Here is a 15,985-nt window from a genome sequence, read left to right on the forward strand (position 1 = left end):
CTTATAAAGAACACATTTGTTTTAAATGTCGCAACAGGCAATAAAAGTTGACCAAATATATAACAAATAAATGCCGTGTTAAAATCGCCCATTTTGTTCCGTGAGAAAAGATGACTTTACAGTCTAAAGACACTGGCCGTTTTTGGTGGCCATCACACCATTTATGTGTGGTTGGATTTGTTTCCCTTCCTTCCCTATGATATGCATGCACTTAAGCACTATGGACGTCACAGTGTGTTCTGAGATGCTTGTAACAACAGAGAGACTGCTTGTTGAATTTTCATGAGTACACCCTCGGTGTATATTCACAAATGTGATTGATCCACTGTGTACTCTGGCAACAGGTTGAGTTCAGTAGTGGTTGTAAATGGTTATGTTTAAATTTTGTAAGTTATGGAGGGGCACACTTGTGTGCATTCTGATTTTCTTTGGGTCAAGGTGGAGCCCCTGTATAATTGGTGGACTGTCTATCACTCTAAACCTCAAAAGATTTAATTGATTTAAGGGGAGGCAATAATAGAAGTCCCATATCACAAAGACTGTATAGAGCTTGTCATGAAATATAGCATTGTGGAGCCAAACATTTTATGATCCTATTTTGGGTGAAAGTCCCAGTAGACTTTTCCATAACATTTACATCAGACTCCCACATTGTTTTTTGTGCAATCCAACACTTTGTTAGGCTTAAGTCAGAATCTTATAGGCGTTTAATGTTGTACTATTTTGGTCCCAGTGGAATGTATATAAAAATGATGGGCATAAATTCAGATTTTATTGCAAAGTCTGTCCTACTGGATAGAAAGCTAGATTCATGAGGGGTTTCTTACTGAAAAGTTTAAAAAAAAAACATTGGTCTTTGGTTGGCTATTTCTCCCATTGTAATGTAAGGTGGTGACAGTTGTTCAGGGCAATACAATGTTAAAACTCTGGGCCTGTGTAGAGTTGCGTTGTATGTGTCTGCCATCTATTGGACTTATAAGAAACACCACTTTGCAAATTCCTTTAAATGCACAGTAAGAGAACAGTTTTTGACACAGGTGTAATATTTTTAAAAAGTGCTTATCAGTGGAGACAGTTAATGGCAATTTGTTTGCCGTTTATTCAGATTTATAGAATAACAGATAACACATGGGCCAAGTTTGCAATAAATGTGCATTTAGACAAAATGCGTCTCACATTTAAAAGACATAAATTAACTCATTATTTTTGTGAAGATGAGATGTACTGCAAAGATGAGAATTTCAGCAAGACGGGAGCAAAACCACAGCAAGTTGGTAGTGCCCATTTAAAAGAAACATTTTTGTATTTGTAATGAGGAACAGTGGTTTGTAAAATAGAGGAAAAAAATAAATACCCCCAAATTTATTAAAAGAACTCACTTATATCCTATAACATGTGTTGCGGTGGGAGCCGGGGTAGGACGCCAGGAAAAAGAAGGAGTGGGTGAGTGCAGGAGTCGGCCGAGCACGTGCCTCCTGAGGTCCTCTGGTCTCTGTCTGGGATCCGCCAGCCTCACCAACCCCTGGGCTAGACTCCCATCAGCCCCATACCCTGTCTGCTCTGGGCCAGACACCGCCATGACCACTTGTATTGAGAGGCCTGACCACCATTGTGCCACAGTAGAGTACACAAACAAACAGTTCAGACACACACAGGTCTGCTCCCCTGCCATTACGTCGACTCATCAAGCCCACTCGGCTTAGTCATACCGTAGGCTTCCAGTGCAAGCAGCTCCCTCTTGGCTTTGGATGCAGAATCTGGCAGAAGATATTTGCTCATTTGTCCCCACACATGTATGTGGTTTGGTAACACTGCTAGGGACTGCTGCCCCAGCCTTTCTTACAGTCCGCATTCAGAGCCAGCCAGGCTGTTCCTGGGTAATGTCCTCCCACACAGTCTGGCTATATAGCTTTGTGTTGCTCATATTCAGCCGTTTACGTCCTTACAATGTGTTTTCTGTGGATTTTTGTATGCAGTACGGAGTAGCCAAATATGTAGTCATTGTTTCAAACTACTCAGAGCCAATTTAAAGTGTTTCTCCAACTATAATTGAAATGGACATCATCTCTATTTTGACAAACTCCTGAAATAGAGTAGATACTGTATATGTTAAGAGTATAGACAATGTACTGATTTTTTTTTTTAACTTGCACAAAGAGAACTGGCCTTAATTATGTGTACAGCTCTTCCTGGAAACTGCACTCTTGTTTTTCCATCCCTCAAAAGTGATCAGAAATAGACACTTTTCTTTCTACGGATTAGCATAGCAATTGACAGATATAGGGCAAGATTATTTTTACGTCCTCTGTTATGTTATTTCCTTGTGGATTAGAAAAAAGATTTTTCACCTATCCCTATATACTTTCCAAACTAGGCCATTTGAATTTTTTTATTCATTATTACATAAGTTAGGCTACTTACTCTTATATACTGTATTCATATATAAACAAAAAACACTAGCTCTAAGTGTGGTTTTAGGGTCCTGGAGTTAACATACACACACAAACACACGCACACACATTGCATTTCTTCTCTCTTTTCATGTCGACCACAAGGATGACCTGCTGGCCTCTATTTCCTCTGAAGAGGATATCCCCCTTCAGTAGAGCCTTAAAATCCATCACGGCGGACGACTTGAGAACCTGATGTATGCGTCTCCTCCTCCATTGTCTTTGAAGCGTTGGGAGGCTTTGGCTTGGCCCGGCCACAGTGATGATTACAGCCTCAAAGTTAGGCTTTTACTGACATGTGTTCAGCTCACTCTCTGTCTGATGTCTCCCCATGTTTGATGGAGAGAGGAGTTCTGGTTCGCTGATAAATGTAATTAGGAATGTGGTCCCTGGTACCCACGCTCATGGTCTTTAACTACTGCTGCCACCTTGTACCCCCCCCCCCCCCGTCACTCTACCAAAGAAATTTTCTGGAAATCCGACCTCCTTCCACTTCCAAACTGACAAAAAGACCATGACTAAAACCCACAGTGAACGTTATATGCACGCAAGAGTATCTTGAGTAGCTTATGTACATCCCTACAGAGGGCACGCGGAGGACAAGCTGTCAATATACATCATTATTGCTCCAGATATCATTCAGTGCAAAAATAAACAGAATGTTCCACATGTCGCTATGGAAACTGACAATCCTCCGGCCACCATGAACAAAAATAAACCAGCTAAGATAGTTCTATTTGCATGTCTCTGTTTGTTAGCTAATATTGACAGGTCTGAATGATCATAATCAAGATTCCTGTGATTTGGTATGGGTATTGCACATGATGTTTTCATAACCAAGGTATGTCAAATAAAATTATGCTGAATTACCAATAACATGAAAACACATTTCACGTTTACATTTTAAAGGGCAATTTTTAGATTAACCAAAAAAGTTCACTACTTCCAGTGAGTAGTAAATTGAGACTAGTACCACACAACTGGAATTTTTCATATCTATCATATGCGAGGCATTGCATGATTGTTAGCAAAAAGTAGTATACATGCCATGGACACTACATTTTTTATTCTATTGTGGAAATTTTTGAGCGCACCAGGAAGTGCATAAAATTCATTCTCCATTTTGAGGTGGAAAAACTGGAGCATTACATCACATAAGGGAGAGGAACCAAACACAGACAAGTACAACAATAACAATGTCACATCACATGTAGCCTGATGAGGTTTAAATACTAAGTAAGCACTTGTACTCATTTGATGAACTGCAGCCTTCTTATTATGAGCCTGCCAAAGGACCATCAACAGGCCAGGACAAGGAGAAGTAATGGGGCAGAATGAAAACTCAACTGTGGTGTGTAGAGACTGTCCTCCTGCAAAAACGACGCCATCGGTTGTCTGTGCAGGCAGCTTAACATAGTTACGTTTTATTGTTAGGCGACCTCTAGTGACCATAGTTTTTCTGACAGGAGCAAAGGAAGAAATTAGATGATGCGATATAAAGAGCGACAACGTCCACGTTAGAAGGATGGGTAAACAAAACCCAGGACTTTCACACAGAAGACGACTGTTTGTTTCCCATATGAAACTGACAGTCACTGTTGTTTCTTTAATCCATGACTGTTCCACAACCTTAACCATGTGTTTATTAGCTATTCTAGCAATGACGACGAAGGTCCTCTAACCTTGACAAAGTATTTATTTTAACCCAAACCGTGATCTTTTCCTAGACCTAACCAAGTAGTTTTGTGCCTAAACCTGACCAAACCATGACCTTAACTGCTGCGTGTTTATTATTGTTACCATGATGCTGAAGGACTGGTACACATGCTGCTTCTACGCTCCTATGGGTCATATTATTGTTACTACGTGCACGACAATGAAGGTCCGCTCACATGTGACATTGTTGCCATGATGTACGAACATCTGCTTATTACTCAGCGAGAAATTCAAAGACTGGTGTTTAAATGTTGCTGGGAAGAAATACAAAAAAACAAATACTGTAACTAAAATAGTGTTTATTCCATAGAAAAAATACCTCATCCAATGCATACAGTAAGAAAGGAAAAGTGAATGTTACAAAAACAAAGGCTTATACTGTAATGGCATGAAAAGAATATTGTTGAATTTTCATCATCATATCTATTAACAACCTCTCTAAATGCATGCACGTTCAATTCAAAACAGTTAAAACATAGAGTTTCTCCATTTTTAGCTCCATTTTGCCAGATGCAACACAGGAGTGCACTTCAGGCTGAGCTTGTCATCAAAACAAAGTTTGGTGCTCTCATCAAAAGCAGCTAGTAGCCTTTCATCTCAGAAACTGTCAAAAGTAATCAAACACAACATTGAAACCTCGACACTGATCTTTGCATTGATATAACAAAACCAATGTATACAGTGTTGACATTGAATGTCCAAATACATTTGGTAAAATCTGGCAGCCACCTCTCAGAACCAGAACTCAGAGACGAAGACATGAACGTTTATGATGTTCTGGCCAGAGTCGCCCTGAGTTGTCAGGTTGCGCATGGACAGTTTCAGTACTGTAGTCAATGGACCAATCAGAGTCTTCACCTGGCGAACAACACCTGAAAGACACAAAGAAGAACAACAATGTCATGGACATACGGTAAATAGACAACAGTATAGTAGTCTGTCTATGGTACAGAACCTACACTACTAACGAAAAGAACCGTCTGTGTTGCTCTGTCATGAGATGTTAGGATGTTGAGTCATTTACTTCTTCAGCTACTTGATACTATCAGTACCAGAGAATGAAGCAAAAAGTAACAAAACAACAGCAACAAGATTACAACACCAGCGAAATGTTGGGATGTAAATTTTTAGCAACAGCCTGTCTTTGGTTCGTTTCACTTTGTCAGTTTTGTCATTTCTTCAGAAATGTATTGGTTGATAAACTAAAAGAGCAGCACTTAACAGCTATTAAAGCTAATGAACAAGGTAAGACTTGTTCGTTTTGACTTGATTTTGAATGTTTTCATTTCCGTATTTCTGTATTGCTATTTGATTTAAAGGGTCACCCAAAACTATTTTTCTGTCTTACCCCTATTGGTATCTAGCCATGCAGATAGTTTTGGTTTTAAATGCTGAGGTTTTGAGTTAGAAATGTTGCTTCCAACCCAATAAAATTCAGGCCAGTGGAATTTTCTTTGTGGTGGTCAGCGCATTGAAAAATTACATTTTTCATTCTACAAATGATGCAGAGTATCTTTTCAAAGACAAGGTCCTGATCGCATGCTGTTTTAACCAGTCTTCTTCTTCAGTCGTCCATCTCAAGTCTGACAGTTCTGTCAATTTTCAGTTTTCAGTTTTATTCAATACAGCTACTACATTTCTTCCAGTGAATAATAACCCTAAAACTAATGGTAGGTTTCACTTGGCGACATCACTTACTACAGTAGTTTCTGGTGTCAGGTGAGCCATATCTACTGGTACATTTGGATGAGTATTCAAATGAAGTGTGATGTTGACTAGCTAAACAAAGCTGATGGCTGGACTCTCCATGACAATCAGAATTTTATTCCTCCCTGCCAACAAAAGACACCCTCTATCAGGGTAAAACAGATGGGAGAATACACGTGAAACTGAAACAGAGCATTACTGAATGCCCATGGAATTCACTGGGTGCTCTTTTTAAGTGAACATGCGATTACAGGGGGAAAAATGCCAGTGTTTATACAGGCTGTCAGCAGGCCTTTTCTCTGCAGAGGTCTGGTGACATTTCAGCTCTGGCCTGTTTGAACAGTCATCGCCAGAGTGCAGTCAGGCAGCACAATCCCCACACTGTTGTCCTATCAAACCTTCAACCGTCCTCTTTGTTTTTCTAATTTACTCCTTTTGTGTTTTTCTTAGTCATTACTGAGTCAGTAAAGTGTTCAAGTGTTTAGTGTGATGACTCAAGTTTTTAATTCAACATGGATCAAAACAACAACAGATCACTGCAGCGACTGGTCTGAATTATGAAACTCCTTGCTGTGGTATTTGTGATAAAATAATAAAACCCTTTTGGTCATCGTTCACCACAAATGATGGTCCATTATGCTCCATCCACTGCGGCCTTTGGGACACTGGCATTGTATGATGGCAGATTCCTCCTCCCACTCATCCTCCTCTTTCTCTTCCTCCCCTCTCTTCCCCTCCTGAGGGGGCCTGGTGTTTGTGGCACCATCACTGTGGCCCACAAGGGTAAATGAGTCCCATGTGTTTGATGGAGGGGAGCAGTCATAGTCACGCAATACAGCCATGGAGGCATTCCTCCAGGAATCCATCTTTAACTCCGGGAGGGGCAACTATAGGAGCTTGAGCTGCTGTCTCTCTCTCTTTCTCTCTGTCACTTTCTTTAGCTCTCTCGTCCTTCTCCAAGTCGGATCTGTGGGCACACAACAGATTCCAGAAGATTCTGGCGATAAGCACTTGGAGGAGTGTGGAATGGGGCCCACTTCTACCAGGGTTGCCCCCTTGTTTTGGTGTTTTGGGACTCTGTAGCATAGTGACACTAGACGGAGGGGTGCGGGACTGACATTTTATTGTTTCCAAAGCGTCAGCGCCATCAGAAAAAGCTAACCTTTATCTTAAACCTAACAACGGCCGCAACATTAAGAAAATAACTGACATGGAAAAAGAGACTGAATTTTAAGTCTGAAAATTATTTTCAGTCATAAGCCAGTTGAGATGGCACGCAGCTCTGAGTTGACCAATGCAAACTCAAATTGAGTTCAGAAGGTTCATGATTCGTGTGTGTACTTAAATCAGATAAAAATCAGTTCAAAAGCTTCTGTGCTGGGCTGAGCAAGCACACAATGAAGATGGGTAAGATATCATTATGAGCACAATATGGACCACCGCAAAGACAGATGGGTTTTAGTCCACATTGAGACTTTTTTTTTTAAATTGTAGTGTACAAAGAGTGTGTGGCCTAAATCTAATGAGGACTAAACATTCTATAATCGGGGTCAACTGAGGGTAAATTTTCCACGGAAAATGCTAAAGACTGTTTCTATGAAAGAAAGCTAAACAATCTTACCACATAAATAAATAGCAAAAACCCAGACACATCACATCTAAACTGAAAATTTATTAAGGACATCTAAATAGTGCAATATGTGGAATGTGTCTTAGGCTCGTTAGTGTTTTGTAAATTTGTTTGTGGTCTAATTAGCACATGTGGACGGCACAACTGTGTGCTTAGGAACAGAAATTCCTTTATAGTGTCCAATAGCTCCTCCAAATTGCCAATTTTCCCCAGAGCTCACTGTTGATGATTTGAAACTTAGCTGAAAACACAGTTCAGTTTTTTCCTCAACTCAAATATTTAAATCTGCTACTGGGTGTGATAACAAACCAAGAAGTAAGATGTAACCTCTAAGATGTATCACGGTTTCTGTAGTGATTTGTGGCTCGGTAAGAAACAACTAATTTGTCAAGACATATTTTATTCAACTTCTGGCCTTTGTTTAACTTATTTTCTTTCCACAGCCTTCAGGGCCAGAAAAGGGTAATTATGTTATTACAATATGGGCATGTGTGCCCAATTCTGCACAAAGCAGCTTGATACTAAAGTCAGTGTATATGACCTCTTGGAAGTATCTGTGAAATCCTAACATGATGACTCTGTGTTTCCGTAAGCTTCCCATGAAAAGCACAGTGGTATCCTCAATGAGGGGAAAGCATCAGCTAACAACTGGGCCTCAACATACTTATAGTGAACCTGAGGTGAAACCACAACCGCATACTCATCTTTAACATTTCATCTGGCCTGTAAGGCAAAAAGCCAACAGCCACATAACAGGTTGACTTTGATTGGCTACCATACCACCTGAGATTCATATAAATAAACATGGGGAGGTTTTCACAACCCTACAGCTGACCATTTGCCCCGGGACTGAGTTGCAAGGTCATGTCATCTGAGGCCTGAAGTACCAGAGTAGGAGATTGAGTTGTAGTGCTGGAAAGGTTTGTGGTTTCTTTCCATCTCACTGAGGTATCTGCCACAGGGTGCAAAGGTGACCCCGCTGGCTTGAACAACCACCATCAAACAAACAGCTGTACAATCTGTCCGTTCTCCAAAACAGTCCGCCACACCATAAAGTAGCCCCTTAAGTAGAAAATAGCCTTAAATAAATGCATACTAGTAGCAGAGACACTGCCACAAAACAAAGTGAAGCAAATGCCAGGAGGCATTTGTCATCCTTCATGGCCATGAGGGCTGCAATATTGAAGGGTTACATGTAAACAGTACAATTTCTTGGTTTTCTGGTTTCTACAACTCAGCGAGGAAGTGTATGACAAAATCCAAAATGAAGGGGTTTAACACCAGAGACAAATGAAAAGTATGCATTGGCCTCACCACAGTATTGTATAATGACACGCTGGTTGTGGCGCTATGCATGCTCACTGCAGTGAAACCACTGGAGAGTATCCAGGTGGCGTACAAAGTTCCAGTATACAAAAAGGGGACTGGAGGGCACTCTTCAGCATCCTATGGCTGTAACTGTAATATGTTTTGTATCTAACCATATCCCTGACGCACAGCTGAGCACTGCTGGCATAAATCTAAACATAGCAAAGAGTGGTTTCTTATTCAATGATTCTTTTTTTACTGCATGAAACTTTTTCGCCAAAAAAATCCATAAAAGCTAGGAGACATGCCAAGGAAATTGCTAACTAGCTCCCTTGCTACCCCATTAGCAAAGCAACCAATTTTAGTTTTGATAACCCATCAGCATGGCTGAAATATAATCCTTTCAAACTGCCAACATAACCCACTGTACAAAGACTGTACATGCCCCTCAGGGAAAAGATCTCGTGTTTATGGCCAGGTCACTGGCCACTGGTACATGGATTGCCAGTCAGGTCAGGCTGTCTAAACACAGCTCTGACCACTCCAAAGAGGGGGTGGGATCCATGTGCACCCCTGCTCTGGAAGGCCAGCGTATGTGGCTTGATATTTTAAGGTCAATTAACAGTGAGTCATAGTTACACATCTCTCAAATGGCCCATGGGTCATTGTTGGAAAGTGTCACTCACTGGGTAGTGACATCATTGAAAAGTAACCGTAGGGAATTGGTTGGTTCTTTTCTTGGACTTTCTGTTTTAGCAGTTGTGGGCCAGAGCAGCTGAGATGACATAACATGCGCCATTATCTTTACCACAACCTTTGCATGATATTACAATTGACATTTAAGAGCAAAGAACCAAAACTAAGGAGCAGAAAATAAACTTGTCAATTTAGACTAAATGGAAAGGATATGAGATGAAAAGCTGCTTTGTTTGCATTGTAAATCAGGATTTTATATTGGTAGTGATTATATTATTTTATCTCCAAAGTATACAGCATCTTGATAAGGTTTTAAAAGTACTTTTTAATCTATTTTGGCTTGTCACTACATGAACATTGATAAAAAAAGCATTCATTTTGCGAACTGAGTGATTAACTAAACAAAGTAACATTTTATTAAAATCACAGTGCCAGAAAGCAGAGAGTAATGATGAGTATTATATACTAGGATAGGTCACAAAAAAAGGGAGATAAGTGCATCTAATGAATTATTAAGACAGTTTTTTTGGAAGTAATACTATATGTGTACATATAAGGGTACATGGTCTGCATTGCCATCTCTTCATCAGTACATTGATGGTGGAGTACCACCGGAGGGGAGTGTCAAGTGTTTGACTGTGGTGTTGTTAAGTGGGGAAGTCCCTGTTTTGATTAACCATACTAATCTCTAGTGGGACAGACGAGCCTTCCTTGCGGGCTTGGCAGGCTCTGGTGGCCCCTTTTGCTGCCGTGTTGTGATTCATCCAAATGACAACCGCTCAAATTTGAGGAGCAAGTTGTCTGCTTATCTCCACGGCTGTCCTCATCTCCTCACCAGCACAGCCACAAGCCAGAGCCACAAGCTCCACTGGCTCTGAAGTAGTCATGTCTCACACAGTAGGCTCACATTCCACCAGCCACTGTGGACGGCTGCACTGACGACCATGACTACCTGCATAGAGACAAACAGTTTACTTCCTCTTCTATTCATCTTACTGTCTGCCTCGCTGGCTGCATGCCCTGTGCCAATGCCACACACAAAAGATATTTATTCTCTGCACAGGATATAAACCACAAAGGTATATTTCCACCTGCTTTAAAAAAAAAAAAAGAGTGGAATTTAGCTGCAGCGTCTGAGACTTGCAGTTTCTCCAGAGGATGGGTATGATTTATGACAAAAAGACTCTGTATTATCTGTTGCTGTCCAGTAAGATAAACTAAATACTGCATTAAAAAATGTTCCCTGTTGAAAAAAGAATTAGACAGCAGTGATTAATAGTATAAAAACATTCTTCCACATGACAAATAATTACACATGAAGAGGAGTCATTTGAACAGGACTAAACATGTCCAGACTGTTTTATTCCACAGCTGGCTACCTATTGTATTGTACATTCCATTTATGCACATTCATATTGGTCAGCCAGCTGGCTAAGTCAAGTAAAAACATAACTCACATAATCGTATGATCAAGATCACTTTTGTTAGCTTTGTATTTTTCATGGTGAACATGAAGAAATGGGATTGGTTGGTTGGCACGTCTCTTCCCCACATAAAAAACAGTCTCTCAGCAACAACTAAGTAAAAAATGTCTCACCGCGACAATTGAGTAAAAAATGTTTCTCAGCAACAACTAAGTAATGGTTAAAGAACCGAGAATGAAAGAATGCATGCTCAGCAAACCAACCTTGATATTAAAAGGTTAAAAAAAAGTTGGCCTATGATACCCTCACTGGGAGTGGTCAAAGACAATATTGATCCCCACAAAGTTGTACACTTACTTAGTACTTTATTAGGAGCACCTGTACACCTGATTAATCATGCAATTAGCCAATCAACCAACCATTTGGCAGCAGTGCAATGCATAAAATCATGCACATAAAGGGCAGGAGCTTCAGTTAATGACCACATCAAACATCAGAATGGGGAAAAAATGTGATATCATTGACTCTGACTGTGGCATGATTGTTGGTGCTAGACGGGCAGATTTGAATATTTCTGAAAACTGCTGATCTCATGTGATTTTCACACACAGTAGTCTCTAGAGATTTTACTCACAATGGTGCCAAAAACATCCAGTGAGTGGCAGTTCTGCGGACGGAAACGCCTTGTTGATGAGAGAGGTCAGAGGAGAATGACCAGACTGGTTGGAGCTGACAGAAGGGCTACGGTAACTCAAATAACCACTCTTTACAACTGTGGTGAGCAGAAAAGCATCTCAGAATGCACAACACATCGAACCTTGAGGTGGATGGGCTACAACTGCAGAAGACCACGTTGGGTTCCAATCCTGTCAGCCAAGAACAGAAATCTGAGGCTGCCGCGGCCACAGGCTCACCAAAACTGGGCAGTTGAAGACTGGAAAAACATAGCCAGGTCTGATGAATCTGGATTTCTGCTGAGGCACGCAGACGGTAAAGTCAGAATTTGACATCAACAGCTTGAATCCATGGACCCATCCTGCTATGTGTCAACAGTCCGGGCTGGTGTTGGTGGTTTCATGGTGTACGGAATGTTTTCTTGGCACACTTTAGGCCCTTTAATACCGATCAATCATGGTTTGAATGCCGCAGCCTATCTGAGTATTGTTGCTGACCACGTGCATCCCCTTATGGCGACAAATTTACCATCTTCTAATGGCTACTTCAAGTATGATAATGCACAATTTCACAAAGCAAAAGTCGTCTCAAACCGTTTTTACGAACATGGCAATAAGTTCATTGTACTTCAGTGACCTCCCCAGTCAACAGATCTGAATCCAATTGAACACCTTTGGGATGTGGTAGAACAGGAGATTGGCAGCATCAATGTGCAGCTGACAAATCTGCAAAAATTATGTAATGCAGTCATGTCAACATGGACCAGAATCTCATAGGAATGTTTCCAACATCTTCTGGAATTCATGCCACAAAGCATTTAGGCTTCTTGAGAGCAAAGGGAGGCCCTACCCAGTATTAGTAAGATGTTCCTAATAAAGTGCTTGGTGAGTGTATGTCACCCGTGTTGCAGGAAATCCCCCAGACTCAGCCCGTGCTTCCAGCAGATACAACAGAGCCAGTGTTTTAAAATGAGGACTCATCTAACCACCTGCTGACTGCCAAAATCAATCATTCCATTATCAACCCTATTCAAACAACCTGTCCTGAATCAAAAGTGGATGACAGCATTACCATGAGCAATGTATCCCTCCACTGTCTGTACACATAAAATATGTGTACGATATGTCACAAATGTTGTCTTTGTTGTGAGGATAATATATATCATTTTGGTGAGTCTGATTTGTGTCTACATACCTGAAGGGATTCTGTGTGGTCGCTTCTGTGCTACTGTGGTCATCATGGGGATTTGCAAGTGTTTGATTGGTTCTGATAATTTTTTCCAAGTGCTGAGAGTCGGTTGTGTTTGCACAGATGCGTAAGGCTGTCAGGGGTGTCATCCAGATGTGACAGTGCTGGGAAAGCCAGTGATGGATGACCAGGAACTAGGAAAGAGTGGTGCGGCTCCTATTTGGTGTGCTGTTAGCCAATAAAAGTGTGTGCATGTGCGTGTGTGTATATGCGCATATGTCTATGCATACACCACATGCCTGTGTGCAGCTGGCTGGGTTTAAAATAGTGAGTAAGTGAGCAGAACGGAAAAGGGCGCCAGCCAATCAAACCTTTCAAGAATCACTTTTTCAAGTTAGAAATGAATTCTGAGGATTCCTAATTGCCTCTTTTGTCCCTTTCAAAAACACAAAAAGTGGCCAAAAATAATGGCCAAAGTTAGTTTGAGTTCACGCACTTGTTCATTAGTGGAGCCTCAATGTCTGCTACTCTTCACATCCCACCAAGCTGTAATACCACTGTTGGAGACACTGGAGATACTGGAAACTAAGCTTCCTTAAGTGACACGTAAGCGAGCCTCATACAATGGTTACGCAACAGCAGCATCTGTTGGCCAAAGCACCAGCAGCACAACCCACTACATAAAACCAAGAGGGCCTTCATAGCACCATGGACACCACATTTCACAGCGAGCAGTCAGTGACCAAAGGCTCCAGTGCACAGGGCCTCAGTTTGGATATGTGATGGGCAACTGGGGCTAACATGCAAGAGCTGCATCCAATAAGCATCCAATGGGTTTGGGAGAGAAGTGGCTCCTCACAAACAGGCCTTTCATGTGGTCGTAAGTTTAAGTGCTCTAATGCTCGGCGAGACACTGAGGCCTAGTGTGGGGAAATGGAACAATACATTTAACCACATGAAGCAAAGCACCCAGGATTACTTCTGCACATATTTTCTCTCTCTCTCTCTCTCTCTCTCTCTCTCTTTTTCCTCTTTCATTGAATCACAGTCTCTCACTTTGTCTTTCTCTCTGTGCAATTCTATTCATTTTCCCCTGTCTTGCACACACACACATACATACTTGCCCCTGCAAATGAGCACCACTATAAACAGAGAATTTCTCCTAAATCCTCTTTACACACACGGACACAGACACACACAGTAGACAATACATTACAAAATAAAGCCCATTACTCATGCAAAATTACACCATTGCAAATTCCAACAAAAAACATACCATTATAAGATAGTACAATATAATTATAACTGCTTTTACAGTGAATTATGTGAATGATTGCAGGTAATAAACATTTATCTCCAATGTCTTTGTGTGAATTTGGGTGCGTTTGATAAGCACATCTATTTCTGCACAAGTGTCCAAGAGAGGAACACTTGTGCGCCCACAATCCAGTCTGAACCAGTGACAGTTACACACTCTCCTCCTCCTTCTCTCTCTTTCATTCTGTAAAGACAGATGTGCATACTGACAGGCCATCCCTTCATCCATCAGCATGAAAAAGAAGAAGAAGACGCTGTCCTTCCACTACCACCCTGCCTGCATCTCAACACACAACCAAAACAAAAACACCTAGACAGGCCCAACAATATGTCATCCTCAGGCTCACAACACCCTCATTCTCCCAGGGCCAAGGCTCGGTTCATCTCTCCCACAGGCGTGCAGCAGCCTTGGGTCACCACCAGACTGAAGGATGGGAATGGCTTCTACCCAAACATGTGTTGTTGTTACACACCACTGGAGATGGTATCTGCTGCTCCTACTTGAACTAATGCAGGGCTCTTTTTGCATGCTGGTGGCCTTTGAGCAGGTAGTTATGATTAACTGCTTTTCAACTGCAATCACTCATGTATAAGTGCATGTAAATACACAAGTATAGATTTATACACTCTATGCCTACACTATTCCTGTACATTCAGACCGCCATAACTCATTGTGGAAAGTAATGATCTGCTTGGGATAAGCATAGCCGTGGATAAGTGAATTAAATGGTACTTTGTTCAACCACAAGACTGTGAAAACTGATGCCAAATATTTGGTAAGACAAAAACAGGCCTTCGTCTGTCTCAATGAGGCACTCAAAGGACAACTCTCCAAAGACACTGACTCCAAGAGCCCCAGTGAAGATGATGACAGCTACATGATGCCACCACACTGCAGAAGACCAGAATGGGCCGTGTCAGATGTACTTATGTCAGGGGTCCAGACATTCCATGGAAGATTTTTGAGCTTTTTGTCCCTTCTCAGTGTGCACATGTGAGTTTCATTTATAAAAAAATACACATATATTTTTCAAAATGAGAAATGAGGTCACCAGCTTCACCAAACCACCAACTTTGTCAGAAAGAAATGCAATTTCCAGTCACAGAGGCTGTTGGGTGGTACAGGCTGCATGTTAAAGCTTCTGTCATCCAATGTTTGCACTAGGTTGGTTCATTCAGACTTCACAACACGCAAAATAAAGTAAAATAATATAAAATTTCTGTACTCACCCACATACAATCCATTCTCTATCCGCTTGATGATGTCAAAGGCGTTCTCCACGTTGCCTTCCAGAATGTCAAACTTGACATCGTAACTGCCTAAGTGATAGGATCCGTAAGCCGGCACCGTGGTTCTGAGGAAAACAATCTCTGTTGGAAGATAACAATTAGACACAATAAGCTTTTGGAGCCTAAACCCTCATAATCACACTGGGATTGCGCCGCCAAACCTGTGCCAACTCTTGCTTTCCTTTTTGTTTCTTTCCAAGAGAAACACAATAAAATGGGAGACTGAAAGGTCTGTGTTTATTGTACATTGAGAGGGTCACAGGAAGGTTGAGGCTTTTCAATACTGTTGTTCAGTTGAAGGGTCTTCAGTCCTTTACACCCCAACTCAGAGCTTATGAGAAATGACAAGAGCTTAACGCCCCGTGACGTTGAGCATGAGCGTGTCTGAAACATGCTCCGTATGCCAGCCAATAGATGCTTGTCAGTTGTCACTGTCTGCAAGTGATTACTGTGGTTATTCATATCCAACTAGCATGGCACTTAATCTCTGGTGTGGGCCAGCCAAGCCCAGACTGCATGGAGAACATCATGGAATAGCTAATTTGGGGGTCAGAGGTGGTCATATACATTCTGACAACTGACAA

At 41.4% G+C, this 15,985-nt stretch overlaps 1 protein-coding gene across 1 annotated transcript in view; it reads right to left on the reverse strand.

The window, feature by feature from the left end:
• Nucleotides 1-4,448: 4,448 nt before the first annotated feature.
• fbln1 (fibulin 1) overlaps nt 4,449-15,985 on the reverse strand; it is a 30,705-nt gene continuing 19,168 nt past the window's right edge. Inside the window, exons 16-17 of the mRNA XM_040132967.1 lie at nt 15,342-15,482; nt 4,449-5,038 (exon numbers count right to left, since the gene is read on the reverse strand). Of these exons, the coding sequence (XP_039988901.1) occupies nt 4,899-5,038; nt 15,342-15,482 (281 nt within the window). The 3' untranslated portion in view covers nt 4,449-4,898. The remainder of the gene's footprint in view (nt 5,039-15,341; nt 15,483-15,985) is intronic.

The sequence above is a fragment of the Xiphias gladius genome, chromosome 8, assembly GCF_016859285.1.
Source record: "Xiphias gladius isolate SHS-SW01 ecotype Sanya breed wild chromosome 8, ASM1685928v1, whole genome shotgun sequence".
Taxonomy (NCBI): domain Eukaryota; kingdom Metazoa; phylum Chordata; class Actinopteri; order Istiophoriformes; family Xiphiidae; genus Xiphias; species Xiphias gladius.